Source organism: Aspergillus vadensis (assembly GCF_003184925.1).
Source record: "Aspergillus vadensis CBS 113365 unplaced genomic scaffold BO88scaffold_4, whole genome shotgun sequence".
Lineage (NCBI taxonomy): Eukaryota > Fungi > Ascomycota > Eurotiomycetes > Eurotiales > Aspergillaceae > Aspergillus > Aspergillus vadensis.
Genome location: NW_020292042.1, coordinates 1085418 through 1105398, shown reverse-complemented (window position 1 = coordinate 1105398; position 19981 = coordinate 1085418). Strand labels below are relative to the sequence as shown.

The window sequence follows — 19981 nt, the reverse complement described above, 5'->3', positions numbered from 1 at the left end:
ATCCAGACCAGCTCAGTACCTGACCTAACCCAACCCAACATAGAAAATCATATACACAGACAAGCATCCATCCATCCATCCATTCCCGTCCTTCTACCAACCATATCTCAACAGGATCAGAATTGAAAAGTATCATATCTCATCATCACATGCAATGCATATCATCAATGCAAGAACCACCAGCACCAGGGTATGATAACGAACTTAAAAGCAAGAAGGACAAGAACCTTGTCTCCGAAAAACTCCACGCAAACCCAACTCAACCAAAGCAGATGAAAGCAACCTAGAATCGACAACCATGACACACAAGTTATATCGCAGAAAATGATTCAATGAGCGCCAATTCGATTAAGAAGAAGCCGACGCCATCCCGTCTAATTCAACCAGAACTCGTAGGTCGCCATCCATCCAGTCGACATTGCTGGCTGAGACGAGGGCCATTGCCCACTCGTTGTCGTTTTGCACCGGGGCCAGTCCATCTGGCAGCCAGACCTTGAATTTCCAGTTGAGTTGAGAGACCCAGTCCATGTTAGTCTCGGATGAGAGACCCGGCAGTTGGCCGGCAAATTTGCGGGAGATGAGCTGCTTGAGGGTTTCAAGATCGGTGCACTGGCTTCCTGGGATGTCAAAGCGAGGATGCGCGCGTTTTCCGTCTTGGAGAATGTTGATTCGGAGTGAGACATTGGTTGGAGGAGACGGAGAAGAGCCGACATTTCCAGAGACAGCGCTGGGGAGAGGTGGGAAATTCGGAGGAGGGAATGGCTGGGGCTGGGGCACGGGTGCCTGGCTGTGGGGTGATTGATGGACATTGTGCTGGGTCGCCAGGCTGTCTCGGATGATCCGCGAGATATCACGGGTGATGCTGCTGGCACTATGGGGTTGTTAGTAATGTACACAATTTGCTAAACGTTATGTTGGGGACGTACAATTCATTTCTGGCAGGCCGGTCTGAGTTCCCGCCAACACGCCAACGCAGGTCCGAGGTGACATCTGCATTCAGGATGCGATGGAGGTTTTCATCTTCACATGGCGACGGACAGTCATAACCGCCGTTGTGAATGACCTGGAAGTGGCTATCAATGGCAGCGACCAGTCCACGCCAATCCGGTTGCTGGAGACCCGAAATGTACCACAGGTTGTCTAGCTCGTAATTATGATTGTACATGTCATATGACTTCGAGAACGAATCCCAGTCAGTCGAGTACCCATCCAGCAAGAGATCCGTGAGACCCAGATCCACCTGAGACCCGGTCCCGAGCTGCGTTTGTGGTGCGGATAACCCGGTCTGTGCAGAAGTATAGTCGTCCGGAATATGGTGGTGTGAATGCATGTGGAGTTGATCATCTGTCGGTGTGGTCGCGTTCAGATTCTGCAGACTGTCCTCTGTCTTGCGCCTCCGTCGCTCTTCGGTGCCACCTCCTTTTCTAGTCTCCACTGCATACTGCCTCTGGCGTTCATTGGTGACCATTCGGCGCAGCAAAGGAATAACCAAGGAGATGATTTTCTGCTGGTCTCGGGGCCAGATATATGTCCTGGGCCCCATGCCCTCGTTGACAACATTCTCCCCGAAGAAGCGCTCACCATGGCCTTCGACTTCAAGGAAGTGGCGTACGCAGTTCCACAACCGCAACTTGACCATCTCAGTGTCTCCCTTTCCCCGTTGACCAACACAGTCGCGCCGCTCCGGGTGGCGATCATCCAGCATATATGCCTTGGCCGCCGCCTGCAGATGCAAGAAGTTCTCCGGCGAGAGCTCCAGCGACGCAAACAACTTCGACATAGGCGGACGGGTGTACTTCTTGTTACTCGACGGTTGGCGGAACAAGGCTGCGGCGGAATGCAAACCCACAGCACGAGCTTCGGACAGAGACTGCGACGGCGCGACGCCGAGACCCTCTCCGCCATAGTGATGCGCATGCTGGTGATGCTGCTGCTGCTGTTGGTGGTGAGGGTGGTGAGTGCCTGCAAGACCGACAGCAGCTCCTGCAGTCAACGCCGGATCCAGCGCATCCTCATTCCTCTTCCGTTTCTTCGTTGGCACCCTGGTCAACCCACCGGAAGACTGGCCATGTTCACTCATAGAGGTAGACCCCGGTCCGCGCATGTGCCGCTGCGGTCCCATACCAGCACCGAAACTTGCATCTGCAAAGCTATCCTCATCGATGTGGGTATCCGGACCATATTCGAGGTGATGCTGGAGTCCCGCAGCCCCCGCCGCAGCAGCGACAGCGGCAGCAGCAGCCCAGTCGGAGACTTCCTGACCGGCAGCAGCCGTGGCGGCCTCCACCAATCCAGCCAGTTGATTCTCACTGGGCGCATATCCACTATTTGCGAGGTGGTTATTAGGGTCGACATTAGCGGAGGTGGTCGGGTTGGTCGAGAACTCGGCAGCCGAAGTCGACGGAGGATGTTGATGGTTTGAGTTGGAAGTCGATGCCATTTCAGTTCAGGTCGCGTGAACGCGTCAAACGAATAGTCACTCAAACGCACGTAAGCAGAGCGATATTAGGGGAGTCACGCAGTTAATAGAATTATAACACAGAAATGCGGCGCGGCGAAGCCGTCACAACTTCAGACAGCTGCAAGCTCGATTAGTTGATCCTATGTGGCAACCAAGCTTCAAAGCCCGATTAACAGGACCTGAACGTAAGGTAAACACTCTGAAACACTGAGTTGTCAGCTCGTAGTTCGTGGACCGTGATTTGAAGCGTCCGTCGCGTGCGGGTGAGCGTCGACGGTGCTTGTTGACAGTCCGCCAAACAACACAGTTTCTAAAAAGGACACCCGGGGCTCCCGGGCAGGGAGGAAAACACGGTCGCCTACGGCGAGCGGGGCGCGTGAGTGAATAGCAGATCAGCAGCTGTCAACAAGAGACAATAAGGTCTCGCGCAAAAAGGCGACGACGGCGATATAGTTTGTATAGATGGAACTGTTTAACCCGATGACGCTGTTTGGCTGGTTTGAAGGAGGAGCAGACAGTGCAAACTCTGCAGGGAAGACGCCGTTGCACATTGCCCAACCCAGTTAGCCGCGGTGGATCCAGATCACGTGTTATGTTATATGCCAGTATCATCAGGCATTCACAATCATGTCAGTGAAGGCAGTCAGCCAACTTGTAGCATGATTACTACACAACATGTGCTGTCTAAGATAGCTATATAAATGGTTTTCATTATTCAATTTGGAGCCTGCCAAACTGGTCTTAGCTGCAATGGATATCACAAAATCTGGCACAAACCCCAGCACAACATCCAAGTATCGCAGGCCAAGAAAACATATCAAACACAATGGAATCAAAAATCGTATCTATACCAGGCATCGCAGCAAGCCACCTGAACCCCAGACAAGTCAAATATGAACACAAGAAGATGAAGATGATGGTATATAGTCCCTCACGGCGAAGAACCGAGAGGTCATGAGATGTCGGGGTTTGAACAAAGAAAGTTAAAAGGACAATGATCGTCAATAAATCCTAGGCCTCTCAATGGAGAATACTTAGAATCCATCGCCCTCCTTCCAGGGTCTCCCAACTTCGCGGGCGCGTGCTTCGGGGTCCTTGCCACGTTCCGTAGCATTGACCACCAATTCATTGATGAGCAGCTCCTCCATGTCGATCAGATCTGCGAGCGTCAGGTCCTCGCCTGGCTGCGGGAAACTCAGGTGGCTTTCCTCGCCTAGCGTCCCGCTCATGCGGGTCAGCTCGATCATGTCGGCCCGAACGTTCCATCCTTTGAATTGCTCCTCGAGCTCAGACTTCTTCGCATGGTGGCCTCGGAATGCATCGTACTCCTCCTCGCCGCCAAAGCAGATGCCAAATCCATCGCAGTAACAAATGTGCTCCTTGATGCAGTAAACGTTCTCTCCGGTGAAAACGACATGCCACAGGTATTCCCAAATTCGACCGGAGATGTAGTCGCTGAGCTCTGTCCGAAGCATCCAGTCGCGGAAATATACGAAGCGAGCTCTCGGGATGGCATGAATACGGTCGCGCGATACAGCGAATTGAGCGCAGCAGGGTTGAGCGAGGACTTCTGGGATCGGATCATCGGGGAAGATCTCTCCCCAGGCTCGAGCCAGCATAACCTCCTCTTGCTTCGTTTGATCTTCCACCAGCGTGCCCGGATGCAACCAGGCCGGACAACCGGGACTCCACGTGCATCGCAGATTCACGTAGCCCTGGCGGACCACCCAAGCGGGATTCAAACGGCGCAGGAGATCAGCTGCATCTCCGGCAAAGAGGTCATCATTGTGCCAAGCGAACTGATGCGAATGCATAAAAGCGACAACATCAGGAAGCCTGTCATAATGTTCGATGATGTAGCTCAGGTAGACCATCACCTCATGACCTTTATTCTTCGGCGGATGCAGAGGTGCTGACGGGTCATCGACGGCATAGATTGCTGTTTGCCACTCAGGAAGCTCAACCTCCATCCAACTGGTATCTTCATCGGAAGTCTTGGGCACCACGAGCGTCTTTGTGTACGTTGTCCCAGAGGGCTTGGGGAGGCCAGGGACGAAGTGTGGCTTGGGTGCGTACGGCGTCCGAATCGCTGGCTCTTCGTGCACCCTGGTAACATTGAAGCGTACTGACGGCGATGGAGAGGGGGTCGTAGCCAGTTCACCCAAACCGACGACCTGCGTCGCTTGTTCCCATTGTGACGAGAGGCTTCGGATGGCGAGGAGGATGAAAAGGATGAAGGCAAAGCCAAACAGGGGCACAGCCCGGCGCGAGGAAATCATGGAAGATAGCGTGATATGTTGGTACGGGAAAGGAGACGAGAATAATGATAGTTGAACTGCGATTGGACGAAAGCGCTCGATCAGCAACTGCGCGAATGCGATGAGGGTCTCTTTGAGATAGTATGGAGCCAGGCAAAAGAATTGCTCGCAAGGACTAGCAGCATCTAGGCCTAGCAACAAAAGTAGGGACAATTCACCCACCTTGATATCCAAACGCTACAGAAGACACAAAGAAGCCATGGAAGAATAGGAATTGGAGATCTTGCAACAGTCGGGAACAGTTGTCAAATCCCCGCGAAACTCCAAGAACCGAAGGGCGAGATGCGCGGCCACAGCCGGTCGAAGGTTCCACGAGCCAAAGGGAGAGGGGCAGGGAGGAACGAGGACCGTTCGTAGGGCGAATTCATGCGACTGGAGACTGGAGGAGGAAAACAGATTGGTCGGACAAGCCAGCTAGAAGGAGGCATACGCAAAAAGATGGCGCAGGAGCGGGTGGGAGACGCGGGCGGCGGCGGAGCTGGCGTCAGCGCTGATGACGACGATCTTGGGCCCTGTTGGATAAGCCCAATTTCCTCGGATTAAGTATAAAGACCAGATCGAGAGATTCAGATATGATCCAGCACTGGGCATCCAGCCTTTTTCCTGTAGGGTTACCGGCCACCGGGTCTGGCTGGTACTCTTCAAATTGCTTTTGCATCCCGGAGAAATTCACGCTTGTTCCCCACGGGCGCAGGTTGGATGTTGGCCCGCAATTATGATTGGAGGCTGGCTGTCGCTGCCCCTGGATCGCATTTTGCCTCCCGAGACATTTTTTTGTGATCGATCTGATGCACGGTGCTTATAGTCTGGATGTTTTAGATAACTCGAAGAAACATAGATGGAGTCTAGTACGGAGTAGAATCTTAGCTAGAGTTCTGACAGACGCTATGTTATGTTGCACCTGCCAACTATAGTAACTATGGAGTAACCCCTTGGCAATTTCAGATCCGCCTCCCTTCCAGCCAAGGTGGGTACAACCCTTTCTTCATGCAAACCTGTCTACCTTACTCCGTCGTAGTCTACAATGAGCTGAAATTAAAACCAAGGAATTGTCACGATCATGTTTCTAGTATGTACAGATATACACCTGGTTATTAGAGACCCTCCTGATTCGCTGGACAAGGGGCTAATGTGGCAGCAAAGAGTAGAATGAAACCGGGACTGGTGTAGTAGGGGAAAATGACCATGCATGAGCCACAGTTCCATGGAATTCAACATACAGGCAATGGGGTATGAGTGAGAGCCGCTTCAAAAACGCCGGTAAAATGGACAACTTCCCCATAAGATGGGGGCAACACCAAATGAGATGGTAATACATCAAGCCAAGATAGAGACACCAGGTATGGAAAGGCAAAGACGAAAATGGGGGAGAAGAATTTCGCAGAGAGGAGAAAGAGTCAAGGAATCCCATCATCACGTTTCATCGTCAACTACATCTTCCACCGTTGCTACCCGTGCTTTCCCCTTTGAGGCCGAGTCTGATTCGTCGGCGTGATTCGCGCCGTCAATGTCGTCGGCGGTTGTGCTCTCGCCGTCCATCTGGGTCTCGGGCGCTAAATCAGTCCACTGTTGGGAGAGTGATTCCACGCCCGATCCGGTGGCTGTCGACGTTGCTCCCGACTGCCAATTGGGCAGATCCTGGGACGTGGAGGGCTCGGTGGCCGCCGCAGGCTCACTTTCTTGACTAGCAGCCGGGACAGTTGCTGTTGGGGCAGGGACCTGGGAGTCTGATGTAGGCTCAGACGTTTGAGCTGTTCCGTTTTCAGGAACAGTAGGGGTGGCGCGTTGTTCTGCCGGCTGACTGGGGCCCTGCTCCGGGGAGTGAAGGGGGATGAGAGACCATCCCGCGGGGAGACTCAGTCCCTCGGGAAGTCGACTATCTCCAGCATTCATGGCGGGTGTCTGTGGGTCTGAGATGAACTGACGGCGCATGGTAACCGAAGAAGTCGAGGACGAGACAGCCGGAGGGTTCTGGAATGCGATGCTTTGTGGGACAGTGGGATTGGCCTGGAGATTGCGAAGTCGCTGGAGTTCCGTCTGCAGTAACCGCACCAGATGAAGCTGGTCGGCAGTGACACGCAGCGTTTCGATTTCCTGGACAATCTGTTGCTCCATCTGCTGCAACTGAGTCTGCATGTTGGCCACGTTTGAGGCGGGGTTGGGGGCAGCCTGCGGCACTGGGACCGGGAGAGGCCGTCCGAATCCGAAGCCAAAGCCAATCTGCCTGGCATTCGGAGCATTGACGTTGTTAGCTTGTGGCACAGGCGCATTGCCTTGATGGATCTGCTGGTGAAGGTTGTGGAAGAGGTCACCCCTGCCCGCACCGAAACCGATTCTAAAAGGCCCGAATTGGTAAACACGCGCTCTTGGTAGTCCATCTGCTTGCCCATCTCTGAGTTGATTGCCAGCGGCCATGTTCTGAGCACCAGCATTGTTCGGGTTACCACCATCCCCGGCCCCCCGGGCTCGGGGTGGTGCGATAACTGGGCGTCGACAGGTGGGGCAGTTCTGTTGTCTCTCAAGCCAGCTTCGAAGACAGGCAAAGTGTAGAATGTGACCACAAGGCAGTTTCTTGGGGCGCAACCTCTCAGAGACCCGGTTTCGCTGTTGCGCGCCCGCCGGCTGTTGCCAATGGGTCATTTCTTCGCGACAAATGATACAAACCTCCTCGCGTGCGACTTCCTCGGCGGTGGCATCGGGATAGCGTTCGTTCATATCGCGAGTAGCGTTGCGGTAACGCACGAAGTCCATGATGCGCCGTCCGAAAGACCGAATAGTGACGACAACGTCGCGCAGAATATGTAATGGGAGACCGTAGAATGTAAATAGGATCGCGAAAAAGGTGAGATATACTGTGAGCTTGAGGAAATCGGTAAGCAGGTCGAGGTAGAAGATCCAGCGGCCCTTTTCTTCCCACCCAGGCACATCCAATTCCATCTCGTCGATATCGTTCTCATCCGGTAGGTTGGGAGTGGCCCCGGTCTCTCCCGACTCGGCGAACCGGCGCAGCGACTCCTCCCTGGCATCTCTAATTTCGCGACGTCGCTCCTCAATTTTAGCCTTCATTTGGAGATGGGTGATGTAGATCTCGACCAATGAAATGACGTAGCGGGCAGCAGTCGAGCTGGAGAGGATGGTGAGAACGGCGAATTCGAAGCCGAACATGACCATCATATCGGGCCGTGCCTGTTCAAGGACGGTGCGAACGCAGTATCTCAACATAAGCGAGTTGAAGAGAACTGAAAGGAGCAGCGAGGATGCAAGTCGGATGTGGAACAATCGCGGATTTGCTGGGGGTTGTTGCTCAAGAAACTCGACCCGACCCTCGCCGATCCAACCCCAGACCTTTCCAACTAGCAAGGAGACGAACATGACCAGGAACCAACCGCCCAACTCTCCTCTGAAAATCGTCATCGCCAAGCATGTCTCTGTCACGGCGAACCATGCTTTCTCGTAGAGCTGTTCCGTTTCTATAGGTCGAAGGGGTCCGTAAAGGAGACGTTGAAGCCAGAATAAAAAGAAGCCGACCGTTAGCAGGCTAATATTCATCAAGATCTAAGCAATAACGTGTTAGCCAAGTCATACAAGAGGAGTGAGGCGTCCAATGTTGGGAGCGCTGAGGGAGCGCCTGTTGAAACCCGGGGCGGGGAAAGCTTACCATGAGATTTGCACTGCTCTGCGAGAGGTATACGCATGCAGCATAGAAATTTGCTCTCTGATGCAGCGCTTTTAAGAAGACGCCAGTTGCCAGGGCAGCTGAGGCCTATGAAGACAAGTCAGACTGGATCTACAACAAGGAGCAAGCTGAGGGCGACATACCCCAGCATACACGGCCAATCTCATGGCGACGGGGAGAGGAGGGTGGGCGCAATGCCCGCTTTCATGAACAAGGGCGTAGCAGCTGGGCTGGTGAACTCTCTAAAAGATCATTGATGGGAGGTTTAGAAGAAGGGGGTAAGCAGTAATCACTAAGAGGGAGAGAAGATGAGGAAGATCGCGTGAAGAAAAGAGCCAGGATGGGGGGAAGAATGGATGGATGAATGAATGGATGGAGATGTTCTGGACAGCTAATCTACTACTCGGTATCGCCCGGTACCTGGTAATGCGTAATGTTACCAATCCTGGAGTCACCGCCTTGGCAGCTGACTGTCCATTACTTCTTTCGGCGTTTGGTCTTAAGTCTTGTCCATGCTTGGATAATTGGAATATTGGTTAAGCTACGATTAGGAAAGGGGAGTTGACGGGATCTATTTTAGATGATGCAAGTCACGAGATCGCATACGGACTTATGTATCGAGAAAGTCTGAAGCTTCTGGAAGCTTATTATTTACTTTGCTTATTGACGTGTTACTCGTCTTCCTCTCCACTTGATCAGGTGACAAAGAGCTGGCCGGCATCCGGTGTGATTGACAGCTCCGTCATCGGTCACCGATTATCAGCTTCGATGGACGGAAGGTCCAGATCATATCAATCAGACAGTATAATTAACTGTTGGACGGGCTCTGGTTAAAGCTTAAGCAGCTCGACAGAACCGCTCCATTAGTTTGGACATCCATCGAAGCCGGAATGAGCTAAGGTTCCCTCTCCCCTGTCTAGACTATCTCACCATGGCTTCTCCACGGACACTATTCACGGCCAGCCGCGTGCAAACATGGACCTACCTGCTTGGCGTGTGTCCATTCTCGATTGCATTCCTGGTCTTCATCAACTCGTCCATCTCATTTGTCGTCACGGAATTAATTGGACTCCGTGACGGAGAAGGCGATGCGGTCGGAACCTTGGGCTTTGCCGACGAACTGCTGGCCCTGGTCGCCTGCCCCTTGTGGGGAGTGCTGTCGGATCGCATCGGCGTCCGTCATGTAAGCGCTCACCCATTGCTATTTTCCCCCCAGTACCAGTTCACTTGTTGTAAATTTTCTCATACATTGTGTCTTTTACACAGGTCTGCACTACCGGCTATGCTATTGTGGCGCTTGCCTTGGTCCTCTTCGTTCAGGCGAAAAATGTCTACCCCCAGTTACTCCTGGGAAGGCTGTTGTTCAGTCTTGGAGGCGCCGCAGTATCAACAATGGTCACAGCAGTTCTTCCAGCTGTAGCCGGTTCACACTCATCATCACAGCATCAATCTACATCAGGCTCCCAGACGAGTAAGAGCTCATCCTCCCGACTGGCTGGATATGTAGGCATGTGTGCGGGATGTGGCGCACTCGTTGCTCTCGTCATCTTCCTGCCCCTTCCAGCTCGGTTCCAGCAATCAGGACTCTCCCCTGCGGAAGCCATCCAGCGCAGCTACTATCTCGTGGCTGTGGTGTCTCTAGTCATCAGTATCCTCTGTTTCTTTGGGCTGAGAAACCTCCCCGGAGAAGAGGGCAAGTCATGGAGCTCGCTGTGGTCCGCACGTCGGCGCGGGACGCCGGATAGCGGCGAGGCGTGTTCGTATGCTCGCAAATTCCAATTGCCATACCTCGAACAGCTGGGAATTGCGTTCGCCCTGGGATTCCGAAATTCAGATATATTTCTGGGCTACTTGGGCGGGTTCGTGGCGCGCGCGTCGTCTGTGGGGATCTCGCTGTTCATCCCGCTCGCTGTTAACCACTATTACCGCATGTCGGGGCTGTGCGGGAACCAAGATGGCGAGGCTGAGAACCCCGGCGATCTAAAAAAGTCATGCCATAAAGCCTATGTGCTCGCTTCGATTTTGACAGGGGTCTCTCAGCTAGTCGCGCTGCTTGCAGCGCCAGCCTTCGGCTATCTGTCGGAGCGATCGCGGCGCCGTCACGTGCCGCTTTTGGCAGCTTGCTTTGCCGGCCTTGTGGGCTATACCACGTTTGCCTTGCTGCCCAGCCCGGAATTCAGTGGGGAGAATGGCAACCCCGGTGTATTTGTAGTGATGGGCTTGGTTGGTATCAGCCAAATCGGAGCGATTGTCTGCAGTTTATCAGTGCTGAGCAGCGGCATTCTCAGTTTGAGCGAGGTAGGTAGGATGGAAGACCAGTGGTGGAGTTCACCGAGTGAACCCAGCGAAGACGAGGGTGAGGATGAGGAAGAAAACGAGAACAACCCAGTCGACGACGAGGAAGAGGAGCACGGAGAAGACCGACCTCTCGTGGCCCATCGTCCCGGCCGGAAAGAGCGGCATCTTTCGCACCTGAAGGGATCAATTGCTGGGGTATATTCCCTGTACGGTGGAGCGGGTATCCTGCTCTTGACCAAGCTGGGTGGGCTGTTGTTCGATGTGCTGTCGTCGGGAGCACCGTTCTACATCATGGCTGGGTTCAATGGGGCATTGCTGCTGGCAGGCCTGGTGAGTGGATTCATTGGGCACTCACGATCCGCTGGACCAGCTGGGTTCGGTGTGTAGTAGCGTCTCCATTGTTATGTGTTTCTTTGTCTCGAAGACAAGGATTCAAGTCAGTAGCCTGGCTGCTAAAAGAATTAGTATGGATTTGTTTAGCTTGAAAGATGAGCCGCAGCCGGCGCCTGTAGTCTAGCGTGGCTCAGTTCAACTGAACATCTACTAGTAATGAGTAGTTATTCGTTTGTTGCGCTTTGAAACGAGGAAATTCGGCCCCCACGTCTGGCCCCAGTTTGGCTGCCGTGCCTCCGTTTCACGGAGAAATCAGGAGAAGTGAGAATGAACCAAAAGGAAAAAAACTCTTGTACTTTGAATCGATTTACTATTTGGTTTTCGAGGGCGCGGAAGAACTCTTGTCATGATCTTGAGGGAGATCCTCGATCCATCTAATTTCCCCGGCTCCATCAGCAGTTCCACCAGACAACAACATCCAAGAACCTCCATCCGTCAGCGCTTACAGGTTCTTCTCTAGGCTATGTTGTTAGTTTCTCAGCACCCATTAGTGCGTGAGGGTCTGCTTCCTGGCTATAGCCAATTGGGCAATTGCACTGCGATGTTTGACTGCGCCCCCAACAGCGCTTGATGCCAGACCCTGTCCATCTCCAACCCTCTCAGCCTCGCCGCCATTTGCCCGTCTGCCTTCCAACACGCCAGGGGAAAAGGAAAAAATGGATTTCGCCCCCATGGCCCTGGACCCCATCCTGACGGGCCTTTATTTACCTCGTCATGCCCAGCGAACATGTTCCAAGACAGTCTCAATCCAAATCAACTCTCATCCTCCTCTTTTTCCCAAGTCCTCATTCTCCCTAAGTCCTCATCCATACAACCCTATATACCCTCCTCCCTAATTCAACCATATAATCACACATCATGCGTCTCCAATTGACTACCTCTCTGGCCCTCCTGGCCACTGCCTCCACCGTCGTCGCTGACGATGTCGTCTCGGTCCTCTGGCCCTCCTCCGCCAGCGGCGAGAACTACAACGCCAAGCTGATTGGAACCGTACGTCTTCTCCAAACACCCCCTCCCACCATCGTATGCTTCTCCAGATCTAACTCTCATTCTAGACCGGCGGCGACCTCACCACTCTGGTCATCAACTGCCCGGCGACAGCCAGTGCCTCCGTGACCAGCTCTCCCGCTGCCACCGCCGCAACCACCAGCGCCACCGTCGTCAAGCGTGCTACCACCGCCTCCAGCTCTGACGACGACGATGACGATGACTTCAACGACAGCTGCAACATCCCCGACAGTGGCGAGACCCTGACCGTCGGCAGCAGCACCTGGGCCTTCACTTCCTCCGGTAACGAATTGTAAGCTAACCCCCTCATGCCTGGTCCCCACAATTCCATATACTTATCTGTATACTTACCACACAAAACAACAGCTCCGAACAGGCTACCTGCTCCTTCACCGGCACCACTGTCGCTTCTTGTGCCTTCACCTACAACATTGACACCCAGACTTCCTCCTCCAGCGGTGTTACCACCACTCAGCTCAACAAGGTCCCCATCACCATCACTGCTACTGCCTCTGCCACTGGCACTGGCACTGCTACCGGTGGTGCCTCCACCGCCTCTGCTACGGGTGATGCTTCAGGCTCGTCTGCCGCCTCTACCGGCGCTGCTACTACCACCAGTGACAGTGGTGCGTTCGCTACTGGCGCTAGCCAGTGGGTTGCAGGTGGTGCTGCCATGATGGTTGCTCTGGCTATGGCTTAAACAGTACCCATTGATCTATGGGTTGAGCCATGGAAGTAGAGACGTGAATTATTCCGTAAAAGGAAGCAAAGGGGTTATGATATATCAAGAAAGGATATACAACATACACTACACAATGTGAGCATATAAACTCTGCATTTTAGAACTGCGCGCAAGCTGGATGGGAAAATGAGGCGTGGTGGATTGATGATCATGTACCACAAGTGAAGGATGGTTTCTTTTTTTTTTTTTTATTCTATATGTCTATCTATTTACTACTACTATTACTACCCTTACATTGATGTGTTTATTATGATTCTAATCACTCAATATCATTATGTCGATTATTACCACCAACCAAGTTGAGACAAGATGTTTAGTAGTTTAGTAAGTAGTTATATTTACACTCTGTAGCAGGCATACTACTTCGATAATATTAGGAAGTAAGTTCCAGATACTATAAGCATGTCCCAAGACTTCCCCTAACTAGTACTCTAATTGTCACCAATTATTATCCACTGTAGACATTGAGCACCTTGTATGAAGTTTTTTACTACCTACCTACCATACACACAGGCTAAAGTGAAGAGTATATAACACTAAATGGGTATTTCTTGAAATGAGTCTCTATTCATTGGATTACCTGATACTTCTCGAGGCCAGATCCAAAGATGGATTTATCTATTTTCAAGCGAATAGGAGCCAATCGATCTTCCACTACAAGTACAGTGTTTCCTCAAGAAATGATTCTATCTCACATGCTAGTCTCCTCACATTCACATATCTAAGAAAGAAATTCGGTTAATCTACTTCTTTCAATTACTTACGTGAATCATACAAGATTGTTGTACAAGAGAAGGTATATCAGATAGCTAATGGTAATTTAATAATCTTTGTCGTATCTCATTCATCGGCTGATTGGCTGGCTGGCTATCTAGCTAGCATTACATGACCCCCGGACCGCGCGGAAGGAAATTGCCAAATGTATCCCCACCCTTTCCCCGGTCATCTCTCGGTCGTCGCTCGTCTGAACGGACCTCCAGTCCAGCTTGGATAATGTTAGTCCGCAGAACGCGAATATGTGCTTCGCGGATGTAATTATCCAAGCTATCCAGGATGGACTGCTGGACGTCAGTGCGCAGGTTGACCTGGTTGGAGACCAGCACCTTCTTTTCCAAGTCAATGCGCGCGTCGAGGGTGCCATCCTGAATCAGTTCGATGAGCTCCTGCACGAAGGGAGAGTTGGAGTCTGTGGGGTCGGCTTGGCCGCCTATGACTCCCGGGGCAAACATTTTCGTCATGGATTCGAGGGTCACGCGGCTGAAGGGTACGAGATACTGTTGGATGGACTTGGTGCGGATGCGCGTGAACAGTGTCTTGACATGGCGCTGTAGGTGGATGTCGAGGAGGTAGTCGGCCTTGTAGGCTTCTAGAATCTCGAGACAGGCTCGGAATTTAGAGTTGCAGAAGAATGAGATCGCCCGGCGGATGTGCGGCTCCAGCTCAAGGAAGTTGCGGAATGAATTGTTGTCGAGGACGCGACGTTGTAGCTCATTGCGGTCCATTGATGCCAGCGCGCAGAGCCCACCGTAGACTGCAACGTCGTTTGAGGTGAGTACTTCGTTGTAAGAGTCTCCTAAGCTCGGATCGGTGGCCAAGAAGCTGTTGGCAGCATCCACATATGCACCAGAGTGTAGCTGGGAAAGGCCCAGCGCAGCAGACATCTTGGGCTCATTTTTGGCTTGCTCCTCTTGCTTCGATTGCAGGTTGCGTAGCCGGTGCACATTCGTCTGCACATTGAGCCAGTCGCCGCGCTCAATTGCGACATTAATAATCTTGAACAGCATCGACGCAATGTGCGTTGGTGTGGTGCAATAGTCCCTCATACGAGAGTATGCTTTGGAAGCCGACACAAGATCACCTATCTGATTGTAATGTTGCCCGAGGTCTTCGTTGCCCATCTATAAGCGGTTAGAAAACAGTTGATAGCCGGTAGCCTTGCCAGATGCACTCTAACGTACCCTTATACTCTCTTTGATCAGGTTGTTCTTATAGCCTCGGAGCTCGTGTTCTAGTCGATCTGTTTCCGCCTTGACAGACTTCTTCATATGATCCACCCAGTTTGTATCAAGCGTTGCCTCAGGGTCACCGGGTGCAACTTCGGCAAGTGCCCGAACTGCATTTTCGTATCTGGAAACATCCCTTCCGCTCTTGGCTTCTGCAACTGCGGCCTTCAATGCCTCGACGGAGAGATAAGTGGAGCATGTGCCTATGAGGAAGAGTCGATTGAATCTGGTTCGGCCTAGAAGAAAGAAGTGGGGTTAGCCACAGCAAGGAGCACGTGTGCTCTAAGACCTAACGTACCGGTGTAGTTCGCAATGTATGACTCGAGTTCAAACTTAGGCGGATCTAGAAAATGAGAGTTAAACATCGCTGTTCCTTTGGATCAATCCAACAGAGCCAACATACCATCAACTTTCACCATAGGACCTGCTACATTTCCACCCAAAGTCTCCAAGTCCACGCCCCCGGCACCAGTGACTGAGCCAGCACTTTGAGCTGGAACAGCCCCATAGAAAGGGTCTGACTGCGTGTAATCCATGTCGTCGATTCCGTGCGGCTTTCGGCTACTGACACACGAGGTAATATAGAACGATGTATGGGGCCAAGAGCAAACCGAATGGAGAGACGTATCCGGTCCGTAGCCTCCGGAAGTGTAGTCGAGTATCCACGAAACCCCTGGTGTTGAAATGCAGTTAATCAGGTGTGATAACGCCGCACAGATAGAGGCGAAGTGGAGAACGAGAGGGTCTTTAAGGTGTAGGCGTCCGCGGGTGTCAGGAAACGGCTTCGTTTAAGCTCATATATGGTATTCCAGCAAGTCCGGCCACTCAGCAGTGTGGAGGGCAATCTGTAAATCAAAACAGCAGCATGCAAGCCGGCAGGGTGGGATGTGCGGGTGAGATGATCTATCGCAAAGGTCACCGACGGCCGCATCATTTGGCCCGATCTATCGACGTAGCTGCCTAGGCTGTATTCACCGCCTTTATGACCGCCTTGTAGCTATCCTTACTTCATTCCTCAGGCCACCATCAGGCCAGTGCCTGCATACCAACTGGTCTCCAGTTACTACATGATTACTGGTCGTACCTAGATAGTCACGCCTAATATGGTAAATTTCTTCAGGCTGTATCTTTAGATACAAAGTCTCTCCCAAGTCTCCCTTGCAGTGGTTGGCGGCTATTCTGTGTTACCATTAGGTTCGCAACAGTCCATGTCCCCACTAAAAGCCCTAGAAACACTGCGAAGAGGTAGCTGTGCTGCAAAACAACTGTCATGTATAGTGACGAAGATGGAGCTGCCTCCAAGGAAAGCGAGGTAGCCTATAACGCCCGCATTCGGCTACTGGTATCGATGACCGAGTTCCTCTCATGGCTGGGACTTGCAGCAGCTGTCACAGACGTTGCGAATTATCGAGTGTATTCCTCCAGTCCTTCCTAGTCACAACAGGCCTTGCTACACGATAGTAAACAACTCTGCGCAATGTTTTTCGATTATTTCGTTAGTCTGACTTGAGGTCATCACCACGAACTCATCGGCTGTGTCGAGCGTATCGAGAACGATCAGATCATCCACAGATTGTGATCGACTAGAGAGAATTGCAATCAGTAAAATTCTCTATCATACTCCACGTGGGGCTTACCTGGCATCGACTGCGTTTGTACTAATTTCAAGCTCTCTTTTGGCGTGTCATTACGGAGATCAGCACCAAAAAATGGGATTATACTTACTCTACCCCCATAGTCACGTCAGTGTCACTAATACAACAGTCAGATAATTATTCTTCGAGTAGCGTGGCTTCGAAACAACATACCTAGTTGCAGTTGGGACTGATGATACACTCTCTGCCTCAGGGGCAGGTAGGCTCGGTCGGTGGTGCACAGGAAACGTCATTTCTTCCGCTGGAATGGCTTGAGCATTCGCGGGGCCAGAGGTCAGTCTTAACCAGCTTAGTTAGTGAGAACGTAGAATAAGGATCATGGACCACCTACGCAGCCGGGGGAATAGCAGGCGGTCTAAGCATGGCTGATGGAACACTTATCTCATCAGTCACCATATTTCAGGAAAGATCATGTATCTTACCTGCGCATTGTTGCGGCAGCATGGATAGGACCGCGGCGGCTCTATATCAGACGGCCTTAGCATAACCTCATGGCTAGCCCCTGTCAAATAGCTGCAGAGCACATACAATATTCAGAGCATGATTTCCACGCCTTGCCTGAACAGATGTACTCAGCACGGTGCAATATTAACAATTCAGCTCACGTAGTACTTACGACATCCGTGATTCTTGCTCGAATACGCTCGCGCCGTCTGATTGCTCGCCGTCTGTTTCTGTTACGACGGGTAACGATTCTATCGAGAGCTCTTTGGGTTTCCGTGAGGCTAACTCTGGTTCCGGGTCGGTGCGATATCATGAGAGACTGCACGAGCATTAGTAGCCGCGCTGTAACAGCCAGTTCAACGTACAAGTTCATAGAGGCCCCGACAAAGGGTTAGGAAGTTACATTGCGTATCTTCGTGCCCAGGTCTAGAGCAGAAACGACAGAAACGGGATTCCTAAAGTAGCTGTTAGAGTAGGATTATAGCTGACGATGAGGACTGCTCTTACGCGGTCACCAGGCATATTGTTTATGCCGAAAGCAAAATTCACGACGCCTAACCTCAGAAACGTTGATATAGTGGTCAGACACAAGACAAGGTAAAGAGCACCTTGGCGGATGTTACTCGTTCCTTCAGGCTCAAGATGAAAGGGAAGGTTGTTATGGGATGAGAGATAGCTTTGCGAAACGAGAGGTGATGAAAGAGACGAGTAGTAGCCGGAGATGAAATAAATGAATCGTGTCCTTTCGATGTGTGAGAGAAGTAGAAGACTGGCCCCGAGGGGGAAAAGAAGCAGCGCAAGGAAAGGTGTTGCAAAGGAAGAAAGAAGTGAATGGGTTCCGTGTCGACCAAACTGGCAGGAACACTGGGGTGACCTGCCCCGGCCAACCGGAGACCCGCCAGTGTTGAGTTGCCAAAGAAGTTGCTGCATACATTGGAAGAGTGAATGCAAGATAGGAAAGAAGCGGGGACAACTGCTGCCAATACTTGAAGAAGAGAGGTTGTTGTTGCTCTGAGTGCGGATGTTGTTGACATCTCCGAGAAAAAGATGCACAAAAGTCATGCTTTGTGGTAAAGTCAAGTAAAAGTAAAGTCCCCATCATTGACAGTGATCCTCTTCTTAGTCGAATGTCCCAGGAAGAATAGTATTAGTACATTAAAAGCAGGCAGAAGGTGAAGAATTCTTCTTCCAAGGAGTGTAAAAGTATGTTAATGACCACTGTGCAGTGCACCTCCCCCTCAAACTCGACTCACTTTGGCTTCACCACACTGCTGCGTTCTGATTCAAAGGCAACAAATACCCAGGGATATCTTTCGGGGATAGTCAGTCGCTCGTCTCGCAACATAGCTATCCGTAGATGCCATTCACTGCAGCCTTTGGTTCCCAACTGGGTAAATTGTTTGTATCTTCATTTGAACATCAGAAACTGCGCACTACTGCCTTAAATGTAGCACGCCTGGATCAAAGTCGCTATTAGGTCTGGAAAGAGTGGATGGTCTCATGAATTCCCATTACATAAATTGTGTTGACTTTGAAAGAAGACGCCCCATCAATTAGCTGCGAGCGCTCTCAGTAAAGAAAGAAGAATATTTCAGAGATCAACAAAACATGCGCGAAAAGTGACTATTACATAAATTTGGCATGCCCCATTACAGATGTTCCAGCCTTGGACTTGGAAGAGATGGCATTAACTTCGTACTGATTTGTAGCCTGGTCTCAAAGCAATGTTGTAAACCCAGCCAGGAAAGCTCCCACAACTACAACCAGGCCATATACCTGCCCAAGGTCAGTCGACGGCCTGGCTGCTGCTCCCTTATCAGGGACTCCAGTAAATGGCGGAAGGGAAGTTGTGGCTGCGGCAGTAGTGGAAGCAGCGGTGGATGTCACGTTTACACGCTTGGGGTTCTGTGCACCACAGGGGTGCTCAGACCGGCAATTTGACTGGCAGGTCGAGTCACCATTGCATTTAGTGACACATTCGTCATTCTCTTCCGTGCAAATAAAGTATGGGATGGTCTCTGAGTACTGAGATGAGTTGGGACTCAGGCCATTGCTACAGATGCACTGGTATTGGAGAGTTTTCTGCATTCAAACCTCATTGCATTAGTCAAGATAAAGTAGATTGGATAGATAGCCTGGTTTATCAATCGCACTTACAGCGTCGCATGTGTTTTCTTTGGGTGAGCCCGATGTGTTTGGCAACTGATAACAAAGTAATGGACATTGCGAGGTCTGAGACTGACACCATTGCTCTATCGTTACACAGTCAGATGAGGCATTTGGCACCATAGTATTGCCTGCAGAGAAAACATACTTCTTGTATCGATTGGGACGCTATTTGGGTCGATGGAGGAGGTGTTTTGCGAGAGGACCAGGCCAGCCACGGAGGCTATAGCAATGAGGGGACGAAGGAGAAGCATATCGAGTGGCGTAAAAGCGGTGGGTACAACAGCGGAACTTGAGGAATACTGAAAGAAAGGTCCTTGAACTGTGACGATGATGCAAGATGTCAGTGTTGATCTCTGTAACTAATGAATGGGAATCTGGGAGATATGATAGCCTCGCACATACGTGTTCAGTCCAAAGCAGCTTGAAGTGTAGTAAAGTTTTGGACAGGTCGTATGCCAATTTTATGGAGTGAGCTGCTAGTGATATCAACAACGGGGAACTCAAATAGGAAATAGTAAGAGCTCAGGACTGCCAGAGGGAGAACCGAGAAAAAAAGAAATCAGGAAGCCAAGAGGGCAAGCGATAAATAGTGAAAAAGCTGGCGCTCCAAGCTCGGTATAAGTATTCACGCACACCGTACTACTTTTCGCCCGTTACGCGAGGTCAGCTTGGGGTGGCGGCGCTATCAGTTCCCTAAGCTCCAGACGGCTTCTTCTGGATTCAGCCATCAAATTCCAGGCCGGATTGGCAAGAGCCAAGTGAGTGGCTAGTCTCCATCTTTCTTATTTTCTTTTCATGACTGGAGTCCGGTCCC

At 51.5% G+C, this 19981-nt stretch overlaps 9 protein-coding genes across 9 annotated transcripts; 3 read left to right on the top strand and 6 right to left on the bottom strand.

Annotated features, from left to right (window-relative positions):
- Positions 1-348: 348 nt before the first annotated feature.
- BO88DRAFT_423131 (uncharacterized protein) lies at positions 349-4740 on the bottom strand (the record flags this gene model as incomplete). The annotated part of the gene is made up of 4 exons (XM_025708629.1): positions 349-871; positions 927-2324; positions 2636-2640; positions 3532-4740. 4 exons carry the CDS (start codon positions 4738-4740, stop codon positions 349-351), a joined length of 3135 nt encoding a protein of 1044 aa, XP_025566098.1.
- A 1083-nt stretch (positions 4741-5823) lies between these two features.
- hrdA (E3 ubiquitin-protein ligase HRD1) lies at positions 5824-8847 on the bottom strand. Its single transcript, XM_025709917.1, has 3 exons — positions 8599-8847; positions 8438-8542; positions 5824-8334 (listed from the first exon to the last, which is right to left on the bottom strand). The coding sequence occupies exons 1-3, from the start codon at positions 8620-8622 to the stop codon at positions 6193-6195; spliced, it is 2271 nt and encodes a 756-aa protein (XP_025566097.1). The 5' UTR covers positions 8623-8847; the 3' UTR covers positions 5824-6192.
- A 138-nt stretch (positions 8848-8985) lies between these two features.
- On the top strand, positions 8986-11471 carry BO88DRAFT_402536 (putative MFS transporter). The gene is made up of 2 exons (XM_025706124.1): positions 8986-9638; positions 9722-11471. The coding sequence occupies exons 1-2, from the start codon at positions 9387-9389 to the stop codon at positions 11138-11140; spliced, it is 1671 nt and encodes a 556-aa protein (XP_025566096.1). The 5' UTR covers positions 8986-9386; the 3' UTR covers positions 11141-11471.
- Positions 11472-11877: 406 nt separating this feature from the next.
- BO88DRAFT_360129 (putative GPI anchored glycoprotein) lies at positions 11878-13109 on the top strand. Its single transcript, XM_025703843.1, has 3 exons — positions 11878-12136; positions 12202-12446; positions 12521-13109. Exons 1-3 carry the CDS (start codon positions 12005-12007, stop codon positions 12852-12854), a joined length of 711 nt encoding a protein of 236 aa, XP_025566095.1. The 5' UTR covers positions 11878-12004; the 3' UTR covers positions 12855-13109.
- Positions 13110-13710: 601 nt separating this feature from the next.
- BO88DRAFT_360128 (COP9 signalosome complex subunit 1) lies at positions 13711-15790 on the bottom strand. Its single transcript, XM_025703842.1, has 4 exons — positions 15303-15790; positions 15198-15242; positions 14855-15135; positions 13711-14794 (listed from the first exon to the last, which is right to left on the bottom strand). The coding sequence occupies exons 1-4, from the start codon at positions 15433-15435 to the stop codon at positions 13778-13780; spliced, it is 1476 nt and encodes a 491-aa protein (XP_025566094.1). The 5' UTR covers positions 15436-15790; the 3' UTR covers positions 13711-13777.
- Positions 15791-15965: 175 nt separating this feature from the next.
- BO88DRAFT_402533 (uncharacterized protein) lies at positions 15966-16631 on the top strand. Its single transcript, XM_025706123.1, has one exon. The coding sequence runs from the start codon at positions 16170-16172 to the stop codon at positions 16332-16334; it is 165 nt and encodes a 54-aa protein (XP_025566093.1). The 5' UTR covers positions 15966-16169; the 3' UTR covers positions 16335-16631.
- BO88DRAFT_402532 (uncharacterized protein) lies at positions 16046-17018 on the bottom strand. The gene is made up of 6 exons (XM_025706122.1): positions 16977-17018; positions 16886-16919; positions 16708-16833; positions 16625-16651; positions 16537-16572; positions 16046-16482 (listed from the first exon to the last, which is right to left on the bottom strand). The coding sequence occupies exons 2-6, from the start codon at positions 16915-16917 to the stop codon at positions 16350-16352; spliced, it is 354 nt and encodes a 117-aa protein (XP_025566092.1). The 5' UTR covers positions 16918-16919; positions 16977-17018; the 3' UTR covers positions 16046-16349.
- A 180-nt stretch (positions 17019-17198) lies between these two features.
- On the bottom strand, positions 17199-18387 carry BO88DRAFT_210088 (uncharacterized protein). Its single transcript, XM_025701920.1, has 2 exons — positions 17506-18387; positions 17199-17453 (listed from the first exon to the last, which is right to left on the bottom strand). The coding sequence occupies exons 1-2, from the start codon at positions 18058-18060 to the stop codon at positions 17355-17357; spliced, it is 654 nt and encodes a 217-aa protein (XP_025566091.1). The 5' UTR covers positions 18061-18387; the 3' UTR covers positions 17199-17354.
- BO88DRAFT_210246 (uncharacterized protein) lies at positions 18337-19886 on the bottom strand. Its single transcript, XM_025701922.1, has 5 exons — positions 19570-19886; positions 19313-19486; positions 19156-19250; positions 18629-19080; positions 18337-18527 (listed from the first exon to the last, which is right to left on the bottom strand). Exons 2-4 carry the CDS (start codon positions 19416-19418, stop codon positions 18715-18717), a joined length of 567 nt encoding a protein of 188 aa, XP_025566090.1. The 5' UTR covers positions 19419-19486; positions 19570-19886; the 3' UTR covers positions 18337-18527; positions 18629-18714.
- Between the last annotated feature and the right edge of the window lie 95 nt (positions 19887-19981).